Source organism: Dendrobates tinctorius, unplaced genomic scaffold (assembly GCF_039654945.1).
Source record: "Dendrobates tinctorius isolate UK_male_01 unplaced genomic scaffold, ASM3965494v1 ptg000160l, whole genome shotgun sequence".
In the NCBI taxonomy this organism is placed as follows: Eukaryota; Metazoa; Chordata; class Amphibia; order Anura; family Dendrobatidae; genus Dendrobates; species Dendrobates tinctorius.
Window position 1 is genome coordinate 13,024,581 of NW_027361827.1, and position 17,005 is coordinate 13,041,585.

A 17,005-nucleotide genomic window follows, 5' to 3' on the forward strand; every position below is an offset into this window, starting at 1 on the left:
CTAACTACTTCCTCCTCCTGGCCCACAGAGAGCACTCCTCCCCTTAATCCTGGTTCAGAGTTCCCCCTGCAGGTCTGGAGTGGAACTGTGTTGCATGTATGGATTGACTGTGAGAGAGACCCATCATTGCCTCCAAGCCTGGCATTACCCTCCCCTAGGGGAAGGCAAAGCCTCTGTGGCGACCATACTCCTGGGGGCGCCACATTTACAAAAAAAAAAGGAGTCAGAGTAAGGGAAGTCTATAAACTAGCTTCAGAGTCGTCCTCTGCTCTAATCCAACAGAAAAGCCCACAAAGTGCTACCATAAGTCCTTAAAGTTAATTCTGGCTGATAGAAAGAGATCTGAACACTTTGGAGTCGGTAAGCCAGACCTCTGACTCCTCAATTTCCCTGACCCCACAGCACTGGTCACTACTGAGCATGTACATAAAGTGAAGCACAGATTCATCTCCACCAAATCCTTGTGAGAAAATGTTCAGCACTGAACTATTGAACCCAATTTATTATACTGTTTATTTTGGGAGTCAGTTGGTCCATTTTACACTGCCTCAACTAAAATGGACATCGACTCTGAATCCACTCTCCTTTAACCACTACCCGACATGCACTGTACATGTACTGCTCTGCGGGAGCTGCATTCTCGCCATCGCCGCTAAATGTACGGTGCAGCGATCACGCTGAGCACAGCTGCGATCTGGTGCAGGTGTCCGCTCTCAGAGAGCAGACACCCTGCAACAACGCTCATGATCAGTGCTAGCACCGCTCGTGTATGTTTAACTCCTCTGATGCTGCTTTCAATAGTGACAGCGACATTGAGAAGCATCACACAGGGAGTGGGCTCCCTGTGTGCTTCTGTCTGATCGCGTTGTGCTTATGGTCTCTATGGTAAGCCCCTCCCCACCCCCGGCTGCAAGGTGGCTTGTGAGCGCCTGCTAAGTGCAGGAGCTGACACACCTTCCCTGCTTGTCAGATGTTGATCTGATGCCCTGCAGTGTAGAAACATTGCAGAGTATCAGATCAGCGGTCTTTTACTATACAGTGATGTCCCATTGTTAAATGGCAAAAAATAAAAAGTGCAAAAAATATATTTTAAAAATCCCCAAACGAAGAAAAACTATTTCAATAAATTTATGTAAAAAAAAAAAAGTACAATACACATTTGGTATCACCGCGTCCAGAACGACTCAATAAAACTTTCATTAGTTAACCCCTTCACTGGACACCGTTAAAGCAAAAAACTATGCTTTATCATTATACCGCCAAGCAAAAAGTGCAATAAAACACGATCAAAAAGATGAATGTTAGTAAAAACGGTATCTCTGAAAACGTCATCTTGTCCCGCAAAAAAACAAGTTGCCATAAAGCTCTGGCAGCGGAAAAATGTCATGTCTCTCAGAATAAAGCAATACAAAAATCTTTATTTTATAGAAAAAAAAGTCTTTGTTTTGTGCAAAAGCACCAAAACATAAACTATATAAATGTGGTATCACTGTAATCGTACTGACCCAAAGATTTTTACCACATGAGGAATGGTATTAAAAAAAAAAAAAAAAAAATAACACAATTGCTGGCTTTTGTTCAACCTCCCAAAAATCGGAGTAGAAAGCGATCAAAAAAATATTGTCCGAAAATGGTACCAATAAAACCATGTCGGCTTGTCCTGCAAATTAACAAGCCCTCACATAACTGTCAACTGAAATACGTAAAAATTATAGCTGTCTAAATATGGCGATGCAAAAACTTTTTTGCAATAAAAAGCGTCTGTGTGTGACAGCAGCCAAACATAAAAAACTCAAAATAAATCTGGTATCTCTAATTGTGCCGACCCGAAGAATAAAGTTGGCCTATTCACTTAAACCACACGAGGAATGGCGTTAAAAAATAAAATCAATTCTTCACCTGCTTTTGATGTGTTCATTCTGCCTCCCAAAGATTGCAGTATGGCTTGGCGCACATTTATCCTGCTCTGTGCTGAGCGCTTACACCAGGGTTTCCGTGTAAATCTCTGAAATACGTGATTCAGACGGAACCGTTGGCGGAAGATTCCCTATAATGAGGTAGATGGAGGCACAGTGGATGCCTTCTGGCCTATGATCCAGCGGTGTCCATCTTTTTAGGCGTGCATTAAAGTGCCCTATACCACAGTTTTGTGCTCTTCTGAAAAGGACACCACTGAAAAGAGGCCAGACTGAGTCCAGAGTAACTCTGCTGCCTCATTATAGTGAATGGATCCCTTGGGGGAGGGGTTGATCTGAATCACGTCACTCAGATTTAGATGGGAAAACCCAAAAGTGAGTGGCCAGCGTAGAGCACTGGATAACTGTGATCCTAAATGTTATGTAAAATGTTCCCAATAAAAGCTTCAACTCGATGCACAAAAAAAAAATCTCACTCAGGTCTGGAAATATAGGGGCCTCCACGTTACTGGTAGCACACAGAATCTGGAAAAGCTAAATGGCCCTCACCCTCCAAAAGAAATTCAGCAAATTCTGCGCTTTTAATTCCAATGCCCACATGTTTGGCATTTCTGTAGTGATGAGAGCCTGCCTCTCCAGAGGCATGAGCTGGTCATAATGTACTGGCCACTACAACATACTGAGCACTAATGCATTGGACACTACAATGGCAGTTTGCAATTTTCACTTGGCAACATCCACTGCTGCTTTTGTTTCTGGAAAATGCCCCAGTGGAGTCAAAATCATCACTACACCTGTAGATAAATTCCCATAGGAGTAGAATTTCCAAAATGGGGTCACTTGAGGGGCGATTCCGCTTTTCTCTAGCACTTGGGGGCTCTGCAAATGGGGTCTGCAAGCTATTCTAGGAAATTCTGCACTCCAGGAGGCAAATGGTGCTCTGTTCCTCCTGAGCCTCGCCATGTGGCTTGCCAGGTACTGTACAGCCATATATAGGGTATTTCTACAGTAAGCAGAAGTTGTTGGAAAAATTTTGGTTCCCCCCCCCTTTCTTTTTTTTTTTTTTCCACATTTCATTAATTCCTGTGAAGCACCTTCTTGAATGTTTTGAGCACGTTGATGGGTGCAGTGATTAGAATGGTGTCACTTTTGGGAATTTTCTGTCGTATAGGCCTCTCAGTCACTTCAAATGTAATGTGTTCGCTTAGAAAAAAAAAAGTTGTTGTAAAAATGAGAAATCGCTGGTCAACTTTTAACCCTTAACTCCCTAACCAAAAAAAAAGTTTTAAAAATTGTGCTGATGTAAAGTAGACATTTGGGAAATGTTATTTATTAACCATTTTGTGTGATATGACTCTCCAATTTTAAGGGCCTAAAGTTTGGTCAAAAAATTTTGAAATTTTCAAACAGTTTATTTTTTCCTGCAAATAAACGTAAATGATAGAGTTTCTTTGCTATGACTTAAATGAAGTACAATGTCACCAAAAAGATCCGTTGAAGCGTTCCTGAGTTATTACCTCATCAAGTGACAGTGGTCAGAATTTAAAAAATTGGCAAGTCAGATTTGCAGTCTCTAGGGAAACCAGCAACTGCAGATTTGTCACTATAGATCTGAAGGCTAGGGGAAAAGAAGGAATCAATTGAAACTTTATTTTTGCTTTGCCTATAAGCGTATATACCACGGTAAGTATTTGCAGCAGAAATTTCTGCCCTGAAAACTCATCCCTTGGTAGGAAACACGCTTCAAAATGTGTTTTTTGGCATGGGATTTTGACTGTCACCCATTCAAATCAGTGAAGAGATGGGGAAGGGAAGACAAACTGTTAAAATACTGAAATCTCCTTAGTTTTGCTGCTAATATAGAATGCCGCGTTTTGGTGCAGAAACGTATGCAACCAATACCTAATGTGTACACGTACCCTGAATTATGGAAAATCTGAAATGTATATTTTCTGATAACGCTGTAGCACTATGTGGAAAATACACAGCATCTTCACCCTAATCATGTGACCTAACCGTAAGCAAATTTTATTTCAGCTTGCTCATTGTGTACATGTCATCTGTTGGGTGTGCTAAGTTATGGTTATGTGGTTTCCTTTGGACCCCGCTCTGATCTTTGGAATGAAGAGACCCCCATCCCTGTCATTTCTCACTCCTGCCCACCTTCCTTTAGAAGGGGGTATCTGCAGGCTCCCTTCCCTGTTGTGGGCTAAACTAGCTGCCATGTTCAAAATGACTTCTTTAAAGGGAAGGTACCGTGTTTTTTCATTTAATGTAAAAAAAGAAATTAGTATAAAAAGATATTGTCCCCTAAGCTTGACTCAATGTTGTGTGGGTTTTTTTTTTTTTTTGTACTGTATTAATGCAGCCACTGGGGGCTGCCATCTTGCCTTTCTGGCTGCTGAACGACCCTTTCCATGCTCATTTACGGCAGTCCCTGGGCATAAGAGGCTATAGTCGGCTCCCGACCCTATGTCTTTCATTGCAGCAGTATCAGGAGTGAACGGGGCACGCCTCTGTGGGCAGCTCAATTCACAGCTGTAGGTGTGGCCAGGCGCCATCTAATTAGAGCCCAGTGCTTTCCTTTTAGCTCCATTTACACTCTATTGCAAGCCCTGGATGCTGTACTGTTCCACCATAACAGGGCTTGGATGTTCACTCTGCACATACCAGCTGCAGGAGAGGACACAGGACGAGCTCCTGGAGACTGAGCTGCTCTTTCCAAAACACCTGACCAGCTGCTGGCCCTGCTCTTGCAAAACATAGGAGGAGCTGCTCCCTGCTGTCTCAAAACACTTGGCAATCTGCTGGACATCTAATCCTCTCCTGTGTGGTACTGACTACTGAGCCATGTATCTAATCCTATCCTGTGTGATACTGACTGCTGAGCTGTGTATCTAATCCTATCCTGTGTGATACTGCTCTCCTGAAATACTCTGTGCTGCTGTCACCCTGCTCCTCCACCATATATCTCCCTCTGTGCCCCCCATAGACCAGTAAACTGCTCTCCTGAAATACTCTGTGCTGCTGTCACCCTGCTCCCAGAATCCTTGCTGCCTGCCATCCTCGGTGACCGAAGACCCCATTCCTCTCCTCAGATCCTGTCCTGGCGATGTGTGAAAGCGAGGCGACAGGGGCCTGATGTATGGTGGAAGGAGCAGGGTGACAGCAGCACAGAGTATTTCAGGAGAGCAGTGCGCTGGTCTATGGGGGGCACCCTGTTCAGTGCCAGGGATTGTACATAGTGCTGTGTTTTACACATGGATGGACCGTCTGTCTGCTCCACAGAAATCCAGGAAACATTTCTGCTGAATTATGGCCTGTTCTGATCCAGACTTTGCATGCAAAGACAGTCAGTAACTTTGCAGGCCCCATCACAATGGCTGCTCACTGTGTTCCTAATGTCATCCTCTCTTTTTCCCTTAGCAAACACCCAGAAGGGGAGGAGAGGAGTGACACCACACCCATGTCAGCAGATTCCGCCCATAATTACTGCAGGGCAGTAATGTGAGCTAGTTGTACACTAGGTTTTTGTGCCAAATTTCAGTAGCTGCTCCCCCTAGTGTTAACAAATGGAAATGCCAAACTTTTTAAAATTATTTTTCATATTTAACAAAATTTAAAAACAAATGATATTTTTTAAGAAAATGTATACATTAATTCTTCACATTTTTTCAATTGCTGAAAAAAAAAAATTTTTGGATGGCACCTTCCCTTTAAAAACCTTTTTACCTGTTGTTGATTTAATATAACGTCTCAGTTTTGTGTTCCATTATAACAGAGAAAAATTCAGCCAAAAAAGAAACCCCTATTAAAGTGTATGAGACCAGCAGTGAAATGAACCCTTCGATAAGTCCTGAAAGACGGTAAGTGAGCACATATTTGTGGCTACAGCATGTGTAAGGTATGACTTGTCCATACGATGGAGTTCAGTGGGTGCTGTGTAATTCATGGTCCCAGCGGCCCTGAAGGACTGCAGATATGTGACTGGAGATTGACATTAAGAACAGCTGCTAGTTGGAATCCTGCTAACTAGTGAGAACACAATGGTGGAGGTTTGCTACAATAAATGTCCCAGAGCTGTGGCAAAAAAAAAAAAAAAAACGCAGACCTTGTACCACATTTGTTTAAGGCTATGTGCCCACGTAGCGTTTAAATCCGGACACTGAAAACCGGATTCCTTCCCAGATATCGCGCGTTTTTTCCGCGCGACTTCACCACGATTTTACCGCGATTATGCAGCGATTTTCGCGTGCGATATTCAAGCACTCTCCAAGCGATTTGAAGCATCGCTTGGAAAGTGATTGACAGGTTGGTCATACTCGTCAAACATAGTGTTTGACGAGTGTGACCAGATTCTTAGGCTGAGTTCACATGTTGCATATTTTTCGCTTTCCGCGGCGGTTTTAACCGCGCGATTTTGATGCGAAAAATAAGCATTCCTATGGGATTCCGCAATGCTGTGCTAATGCTGCGGTTTTAACCGCGGTGGAATCGCTTCGCGGTAAAAACCGCAGCATGCTCATTAATTTTGCGGAATCGCGGCGATCCCGCACCCATAGGAATGCATTGTTCTGCTTACTTCCTGTATGTGGCTGTGCACACCATGCGGAAAGTAAGCAGAACATTTGTGGATGGTACCCACGGTCCGGAGGAGAGGAGACTGTCCTCCGGGCTTTGGGTACCATATCCCTGTAAAAAAATAGAATTTAAAATAAAAAATATTGTTATTACCTTCCGACATCCCGCGCAGCCTTCCCGCCTCTCTCCACGCTCTCGTTCCCAGTAAGCATTTGCGAAAATGCCCGCGATGGCGTCCGTTCTCGCGGGATCGCGAAGCCTTGCGGTCATTCGCGCGACGTCATCGCGAATTACCGTGAGACGTCGTGATCCCGCGAGAACGTACGTCATCGCGGGCTTTTTCGCAAAGGATTACTGGGAACGGCTGCGCGGGACGTCGGAAGGTAAGAATAACACCATTTTTTAATTTTTTTTTTTTTTACATTTTATCTTTTACTACTGATGCTGCATAGGCGGCCTCAGTAGTAAAAAGTTGGTCACACTTGTCAAACACTGTTTGACAGGTTGGTCACACTCGTCAATCAGTTCTCCAAACGATGCTACAGATCGCTTGGAAAACGCTAGCATTTTGCAAGCTAATTACGCTAATTTTTCCACGGGAAAATCGCGGGAATTTAAAATGCGATTTTTCCCGCAGAATGGAATTCCGGCGGTAATTTCCGCGAGAGTTCTGGTACGTGTGAACTTAGCCTTACTATTGAGGCCGCCTATACGGCCTCAATAGTAAAAGATAGAATGTTGAAAATGATAAAAAAAATAAATCCGGGTATATTTACCTTCCGACGTCCCGCGCTGTCTCAGCGTCGCTCCCGTTCCCAGCGATGCCTTGCGAGACCTGAGATGACGTTGGTCTCGCGTTGCTATAGCGATCTCGCGAGACCACGTCATCACAGGACCTTGCCGCAAGGCTTTACTGGTAACGCTGAGGCCCGGGATGGCAGCGCAGGACGTCGGAAGGTAAATATACCCCTGTTTTGTTTTTTTTTTTTTCAGGGGTATGGTACCCAGGGCCTGGAGGACAGTCTCCTCTCCTCCACACCGTGGGTACCAGCCGCACATGAGACGCTTAACTTCGCGCATGGTGGGCATAGCCACATGCGGGAAGAAAGCGATTCTCATGCATTACTATGGGTGTGGAATCGTGGCAATTCTTTGCGATTCCGCACAAAAGAATGAGCATGATGTGATTCCGCCGCGGAAAAAAGCGCATTAGCACAGCATGTGCGGAATGCCATAGGAATGCATGGGGTGAGTTCTGTACACTATTTTTAAACGTTTTTGCGCTGAAAGTCGCTGCAAAAAACGCTTAAAAATCGCATCGTGGGAACACAGCCTAACACATGTTCAGCGCCTCTCTCTCTGAAATGGGAGTTTTGCTTTGTGGGGGAAAAAAGTTGTAGCCTAAGGCCAGGGTCACACTAACCGACGCAAAATACGGATGAATGGCCCCTAAACAGTGCTCGGTATGTCATCCGTAATCAAGGTGTGGTCGCGTATTTTGCACATGTAAGCATCCGTATGGCGAGATTTTCTCGCAGGCTTGCAAAATGGACATATAATGGAGCCCTATGACAGGGTTTCTAACAGAAACCAAAGAATGGATATAGACACATAGAATGCGAGTGTGTGTGTGTGTATGTATATATATATATATATATACAGTGGGGAAAAAAAGTATTTAGTCAGTCAGCAATAGTGCAAGTTCCACCACTTAAAAAGATGAGAGGCGTCTGTAATTTACATCATAGGTAGACCTCAACTATGGGAGACAAACTGAGAAAAAAAAATCACATTGTCTGTTTTTTTTTCATTTTATTTGCATATTATGGTGGAAAATAAGTATTTGGTCAGAAACAAGCAATCAAGATTTCTGGCTCTCACAGACCTGTAACTTCTTCTTTAAGAGTCTCCTCTTTCCTCCACTCATTACCTGTAGTAATGGCACCTGTTTAAACTTGTTATCAGTATAAAAAGACACCTGTGCACACCCTCAAACAGTCTGACTCCAAACTCCACTATGGTGAAGACCAAAGAGCTGTCAAAGGACACCAGAAACAAAATTGTAGCCCTGCACCAGGCTGGGAAGACTGAATCTGCAATAGCCAACCAGCTTGGAGTGAAGAAATCAACTGTGGGAGCAATAATTAGAAAATGGAAGACATACAAGACCACTGATAATCTCCCTCGATCTGGTGCTCCACGCAAAATCCCACCCCGTGGGGTCAGAATGAGCACAAGAACGGTGAGCAAAAATCCCAGAACCACGCGGGGGGACCTAGTGAATGAACTGCAGAGAGCTGGGACCAATGTAACAAGGCCTACCATAAGTAACACACTACGCCACCATGGACTCAGATCCTGCAGTGCCAGACGTGTCCCACTGCTTAAGCCTGTACAGGTCCGGGCCCGTCTGAAGTTTGCTAGAGAGCATTTGGATGATCCAGAGGAGTTTTGGGAGAATGTCCTATGGTCTGATGAAACCAAACTGGAACTGTTTGGTAGAAACACAACTTGTCGTGTTTGGAGGAAAAAGAATACTGAGTTGCATCCATCAAACACCATACCTACTGTAAAGCATGGTGGTGGAAACATCATGCTTTGGGGCTGTTTCTCTGCAAAGGGGCCAGGACGACTGATCCGGGTACATGAAAGAATGAATGGGGCCATGTATCATGAGATTTTGAGTGCAAACCTCCTTCCATCAGCTAGGGCATTGAAGATGAAACGTGGCTGGGTCTTTCAACATGACAATGATCCAAAGCACACCGCCAGGGCAACGAAGGAGTGGCTTCGTAAGAAGCATTTCAAGGTCCTGGAGTGGCCTAGCCAGTCTCCAGATCTCAACACTATAGAAAACCTTTGGAGGGAGTTGAAAGTCCGTGTTGCCAAGCGAAAAGCCAAAAACATCACTGCTCTAGAGGAGATCTGCATGGAGGAATGGGCCAACATACCAACAACAGTGTGTGGCAACCTTGTGAAGACTTACAGAAAACGTTTGACCTCTGTCATTGCCAACAAAGGATATATCACAAAGTATTGAGATGAAATTTTGTTTCTGACCAAATACTTATTTTCCACCATAATATGCAAATAAAATGAAAAAAAACAGACAATGTGATTTTCTGGATTTTTTTTTTCTCAGTTTGTCTCCCATAGTTGAGGTCTACCTATGATGTAAATTACAGACGCCTCTCATCTTTTTAAGTGGTGGAACTTGCACTATTGCTGACTGACTAAATACTTTTTTTCCCCACTGTATATATATATAGAAAATTTTCTGTCGTTTCTTTATTAAACCTGTCAGTGTGAGTTTACTGTATAGCGCACTGAATTGCCGGCTTTGCTAAAAGACACCGGGTGTGTATTTCTCGCAAGTCACATGTGTGGCCCGTGTGTAATCCGTATTTTTTGCGCACCCATAGACTTGCATTGGCGTATTACGGGTGTAGTACGCTGACAATCGCAACATGCTGCGATTGGCACGGACCGTAGAATACGGATGAGAAATATACGGATGGTGCGAGGGACCCCATAGAGAATAATTTGTCCGTGTGTAATGCGTGCTTTTAGCGCCTCTCACTCGGCCGTATTCCTCGCCAGTGTGACCCCGGCCTAATATACACCCCAGTGCGCCAAAATTTTGGTGCAAATTTCGGCACAAAGTTGAGGCAACTAAGAGGTTGTGCACACTTGCACTATTGATGGTGTAGTGCTGGGTCAGATGTATCATACAGCATGACTCTCTGTGGTAGACTAGACAGCAATTAACGAAATTTTGCTCCATCCTTAACCCCTTGGTGAACACCAATATGTCTTTTTACTGACCTGTGATATGAGACTTGCATCCCCCAACAGGTGACAATCCAGCAGCTGTTGGCTGTACACTATAGCTGACAACATCAGTGTTGGTACCGACTATAGCTGTTTAACCCCGTAAATGCTGTTAATAGTGACTACAGCATGTAGATGGTTAATAGTGTGGCTGCTCTCTCTCTAACCCCATCGGCGCCCTGATATCTTAATCGTGTGGCCCTGATATTTGCCATGGCAACTCATGGCCAAATAATGGCCTTAAGGCTGTGGGCCCACGTAGCGTTTTAAAACTCTCACTAAAAACCGCACTCCTTCCCAGAAATCGCGCGTTTTTTTCCGCGTGATTTCACCGCGATTATGATCGCGATTTTGCCGCGCGATATTCAAGCACTTTCCAAGCGGTTTGAAGCATCGCTTGGAAAGTGATTGACAGGTTGGTCACACTCGTCAAACATAGTGTTTGACAAGTGTGACCAGGTTTTTACTATTGAGGCGGCCTATGCGGCATCAATAGTAAAAGAATGTTAAAATGCAAAAAAAAAATAAAAAAAATCGGGGTATATTTACCTTCTGGCGTCCCGCGCTGCATTCCTGGGCCTCAGCGTTCCCAGTAATGCCTTGCGAGACCTGTGATGACTTAGTCTCGCGTTGCTATAGCGATCTCGCGAGACCACGTCATTACAGGGCCTTGCCGCAAGGCATTACTGGTAACGCTAGGCCGGGAATGCAGCGCGGGACATCGGAAGGTAAATATACCCCGATTTTTATTTTTTTTTATTTTTTATTCTTTTTTTTTTTTTTCAGGGGTATGGTACCCAGGGCCTGGAGGACAGTCCTCTCCTCCACACCGTGGGTACCAACTGCACATGAGACTCTTAACTTCTCGCATGGTGGGCATAGCTACATGCGGGAAGTAAGCGATTCTCATGCATTCCTATGGGTGCGGAATCGCGGCAATTCTTTGCGATTCCGCACAAAAGAATGAGCATGCTGCAGTTTTTTTTTTTTTTTTTTTTTTTTTTTTCCCGCGATGCGATTCCGCCGCGGAAAAAAGCGCAGCATTAGCACAGCATGTGTGGAATGCCATAGGAATGCATGGGGGGCGTTCTGTACACGATTTTTAAACGTTTTTGCGCCGAAAATAGCGTCAAAAACGCTTAAAAATCGCTACGTGGGCACATAGCCTAAGAGTCTGCCGGCTACAGTGACCTGTTCAGAAGTTATCAGCATATAGATGGAAAAAATATTTTTTTTCATTCCTGTTATGCCACTTTGCATTCATGCCTGAAAAGCACTTGAACGGTTAAACTACCTGAAAGCCATTTTGATTCCATTGAGGGGTGCTGTTCTTAAAATATCACTATTCAGTATACTGTATCACTATCCAATATATAGGACCCCCAAAGTCACTATAAAACTGAATTAATCCCTAAAAAATAAATTTTGCAAGTTTCCTTGATAAAATGAAAATTTACTGCTACATTGTTAAACCTTCTAAAAACATTTTACAAGTGGTGCTGATTAGTGTAATGACAAAAAATTTATTTTTATGAAACCATGTGCAATGGAGGAACTTTTATGGGTTATGTAAGAATAAGTATTGCTCTTTTTTTTTTTTTTTTTTTTTTTGTTTTGTTTTTTTAAAAAAAGTTCCCCCTTTCATTCAAATTAAATAAGGCAAAAATTGTTTTTTTCCCCCCAAAAAAGGACATGCAATTTTGCATTATTGAAACGATAATAGTAATAACTAAGCAACTTTTATTATTCGTTTTTTAACAAATACGGTATAAAACAGTTAATTATAAGTACAATATGTACAAAAGAAGTGTTTAAAAATTATTTTTTCCTATGAATTTTAGATTCAAAAATTCAATTATTTTCGATTTCGCATGTAGTTCCTCCATCAGTTTTACAGCACGTTCAGCATTTTGGTTAGATCTGGGAATGTCAATTAATGACTCCTCGACCAACCAGTGCGCCTTCAAACACTTAATTGCCTTCTTGCACTTTGTCTTGGTGAGTGAGGTTAACAGTTCATTGAAGGATGCTTCGTTGTAGTGTTGCGACTGGAACCAGGCATTTGCCCATTCATAGCAGATGAAGTCGCATGCTATACCGAGGACGCGGCGCCACTCTGGTATCAGAAAAAATGCTATAACAGCATATACGGCTCGCGAGTTCCATCTTGCCATGTGCAGGTTTGGGAGTTTCTTCCAACTGATTCGAGGCCAACGTGATGTTTTGTAATGACGATATGCCTGACATAGTTCATATAAGAACTTGAAATCATCTCGCCATCCAGGATTCTCGCCTGTGTTGACATCTGTTGCAACTTGGTGGTAATCGATCTGAAGTGAGGCATAGTTTTCTGTTAATTTGTCAATGAAGTAATAATTGAGTTCTGGTTTCTTCGTTGACTCTGGAATAAGGAAATTCATGACGTGCTTCAGTAGGAGGCCGAGTACATGGTGTTGACAGCCAATGTATTGTGGCTTCTGAAAGCCCTTTCTCAAGACATCATCCTGTATCAGCGTTACAATCACGTTCAAACGGCCATTATTTACTGCTGCCGTGTCGCAGATTATCATGCGAATATTTTCCCAAGCGTCGTATTGTAGTTCCTTGTGAATAGCTGTGGCAGAACCATTCTCACATTTCAGAATACTGAGTTTGATTTCGGTTGTGGTATTTTTCAGCAGAACTACTTGATACTCTTCCCCTTGGATTCTTTTACCATCGAAGTGGAGACAATAGGGATCTTTGCTTTGAAGTTTTTCAAAAATTTTGGTTTTCATTTTGTGTCCTTCTGAGATTGTTCGTCTCCAGACACCCGACTGACTTGGAACCGTTATATCATGACCTTGTTCAGCAATGGTTGCAAGCACTTTATTTGCTTTATGTGTAGAAATGTTGTTTTTCAGTACCAGTAAACTCGCTGTTGTAGTCCTTGCTCTTTTGTATTTCGGTGTGCGTTCAGGAGAAGATGACGCGGAAGAAGAGGTTGGCTTTGGAGTCTCGGGTAAAGATTCAGAGACAGTATCATGTGTGGGTTGCGATTGCGAAGTGCTGGCTTGAGCTTGAAATATTGATAGTCGGATTCGTTTTCTTGGATGAATTGATTCCAAAGGAGCTATTTTGAGCGTCGAAAAACCAACCTTGCCTCCACTCTCAACTTGCCTCAGGTAGAGCTCTTTATCCTCCGAGTTTTTCCATTCTCCATTAACGTTGGTGACATCAAATAACTGAGAAAGTGTTGCAGTGAATTTATCAGGTTTCTTTTTTTTTTTTTTTTGTCATTTAGATCAATCAGACGATTGAGTTTCTTTCTGATGCGTGCATTGGATAAAAGTGGGAAGTCTAGAGTTTCCCTCCAGAGCAATTCTATATCCATTATCATATTTTTTTATTCGATCCAGTCGCCGTTTCTCGCTGTTGAACAGAAAACTGAAGTTTCCAAGAATTTGGCAGTTCGTTGGCATCCGCGTGAGATTGGAGAGCTTTTCAACATATGGAATACTTGGATCCCTTTTATGTTGAGAATAGGAGGGCAGATTCCTCGTCCAGATAGACCTGTTTGCCTTTACACTGTTGCTGGAATTTCTAGAAGACCTTTTCTGAATGACCTGTCCTGCACTTCTTGATCGTAAAACTTGAAGCTTTGCACTGAAAATGAAAAGATAATACTAAATTACAAAATATTTTAAAATATTCCAGCATGTTCTAGATGTGAATAAAATACCACTTTTTGTTACAACTTACAATACATTAAAATTAAAACATGAAAAATCTTTTTTTTAAATGAAAGAGGGGGAACTTTTTTGAATATTTTACAAATTTGATGATACTAATGTCATTTGAATGCAATTGTTCCTCCAATGTAAGGGGTTTCATTTTCGTTTTGCAAAATTTTTTAAAATAGTCATCACCCTAGTGCTGATGTGAAGCAGGTGAAGGAAATGTCATTTATTAATGTTTTTCTATGGTATGACTATCTGGATAAGGCCTCTTTCACACATCAGTTTTTTGCCTTCAGGCATTGGCATTGCGTTTCATCCGTTTTTTGCCGGATCCGGCAACTTGTCTCATTCCGGCGTCTTGAAAAAACGTCTACTGTAACGTTTTTTGTCTCCGGCGAAAAAGCCGGAAGCGCCGGATCCGGCGCTTCCAGCTTTTTGCTACAATGAAAGTCTATGGGCGCCGGAATGCGCCGGATCCAGAAAAAGACGGATCCAGCAACCGGATCCGGTTTTTTTAAGTCTGCGCATGCTCAGATCCAATTGGCCAGCCGCCAGGAACAGAGACGGATCCAGCAAAAAAACGGATCCGTTTCTACAGTTCTCCAAAATTTATGCCGGATCCGTTTTTTCTAAAAAAAGCCGGATCATGCCTGACGGCAAAAAACTGATGTGTGAAAGTAGCCTTAACCCCCAAAGGGTGGTTTGCACGTTCATGACCAGGCCAATTTTTACAACTCTGACCACTGTCCCATTATGAGGTAATAACTCTGAAACGCTTCCATGGATCCCGGTGATTCTGTCATTGTTTTCTCGTGACATATTGTACTTCATGTTAGTGGTAAAATTTCATTCAAATAACTTGCGTTTATTTGTGAAAAAAAGGAAATTTGGCAAATTTTTAAAATTTGGCAATTTTCCAACTTTGAATTTTTATGCCCTTAAATCACAGAGATACGGCACACAAACAACTTAATAAGTAACATTTCCCACATGTTTACTTTACATCAGCACAATTTTGGAACCAAAGTGTTTTTTTGTTTTTTTTGTTAGGAAGTTATAAATTGACCAGCGATTTCTCATTTTTGCAACACCATTTTATTTTTACGGACCACATCACATCTGAAGCCACTTTGAGGGGTCTATATGATAGAAAATACCCAAAAGTGACACCATTCTAAAAACTGCACCCCTTAATGTGCTCAAAACCACATTCACGAAGTTTATTAGCCCTTCAGGTGCATCACAGGAGTTTTTTTGAATATTTAAAAAAAAAAATGAACATTTAACTTTTTTTCACAAAAAAAATACTTCAGATTCAATTTTTTTTTTTATTTTACCAAGGGTAACAGGAGAAATTGGACTGCAAAAGTTATTGTGCAGTTTGTCCTGAGTACGCTGATACCTGATATGTGGGGGGAACCACTGTTCGGCGCATGGCAGAGCTCGGAAGGGAAGCAGCGCCATTTGACGTTTTTAGCTGGAATTGAGATCGGACACCATGTCGCGTTTGGAAAGCCCCTGATGTACCAAAACAGTGAAAACCCCCAACAAATGACACCATTTTGGAAACTCTTCGGGTCAGGCGGCTAGCTCCGCCCTTCTCTCCTGAACCACGCGTTCCTTTTACCTCAGGCTGCTGCCATCTTTGCAGCCTGTCAGCCGGACGCCTTTGAGGACACCGGACAGCGGTCCCTCGTTATCCTCTATTGCGGTCCTGCATCTCAGACGAGCTGGGCACATCGCCTTTCGGGACACCGGACCGTGAGTAGCTCTGCAACTGCAGACTGACACCCTCCTCTGCCTTCTGTCCCCCAACCCCTTCCGGCATCTCCTCGGTGTTCTTTCTTCTTTTCTTTCATTATGTCTAACCCCAAGCCGGAATGTGCCCGTCCGCCAGCACACACTGGAACTTTGGTCAAGTTCTTTGCATGTTCCTCTTGTAATCGCAAACTTCCCTCAAGTCATCCCACTCCCCTCTTAGACTGCAGTAATCCCCATTCAGCCTGATGCCGTCCAGGAACCATCTATTGCGCCACGTGACAGTGAACCCCCCCCCCTCCCCCCATTCCTGGCTGGGCCTCTTCTCTATCACAATCAGTGGCAGACCTCACCAGGGTGTCTCAGTCCCTAGTGGCCGTTCTTGATAAGTTGCTCCTGGACACTTCTGCAGGATCCAGCAGGTCGCAAGGGGTTCCATCTGAGCCAGCCAGCAGAAGCCGCAAAAGACCCAGGCAGGATCTCCGGCCGGAATCCTCTCCTGACCTGGTCTCTCCACATAGTCCTTCCCGTGCCTCCTCACCCGAGTCAGGTGAAGCGTTCTCGGATGCGTCATCCGAAGAGATTTTAGAGCTGGATTCGGACCAGGACGCGGACATGAAGGTTACGGTACAGAACCTCATTGCTGCGATTAACCACAGCTTCAAAATCACACTCCCCTGCGAAACCCTCAGATCAGGAGGTTTCGTTCAGATGGGCAGAAACCCCTTCCAGAGTCTTCGCCTCCCACTCTGAGTTTGGCAAGATCCTTACCAGGGAGAGAGAAAATCCAACCAGACGCTTTCAAAGAGGGAAGCACCTCGGCGTGCTCTATCCACTTTCAAAAGAGCTCACCGACAACTGGTCGGCTTCCCCCTCTGTAGACGCTCCCATGTCCAGACTATCTAACAACACGGTCCTCCCGATTTCAGGTGTGGCGTCGCTAAAGGATTCTAATGACCAGAATTTATTTAATCCTTAGCAAAGTCAGCATTCGAAGCGGCGGCGCTAAGCCCAGCCTTCGCTTCATCTTGGTTAGCAAAGGCCATAGCTACTTGGGCGGAGGATCTCCGCAAGGGCATCCTAGATAAAGCCCAACCGGAGCAATTGGCCGAACTGGCTAACCAGATCTCCCATGCTGGGGATTATCTGCTCTCTGCCTCCTTGGATGCCGTGTCTTGCGCGGCTCAGGCGTCCAGCAAC

At 43.7% G+C, this 17,005-nt stretch overlaps 1 protein-coding gene across 1 annotated transcript in view; it reads left to right on the top strand.

Moving 5' to 3' along the window:
* The window catches only part of MELK (maternal embryonic leucine zipper kinase), an 81,130-nt gene that overhangs the window by 56,049 nt on the left and 8,076 nt on the right, over positions 1-17,005 (top strand). Inside the window, exon 15 of the mRNA XM_073549657.1 lies at positions 5,698-5,782. Coding sequence (XP_073405758.1) covers positions 5,698-5,782 — 85 coding nt within the window. The remainder of the gene's footprint in view (positions 1-5,697; positions 5,783-17,005) is intronic.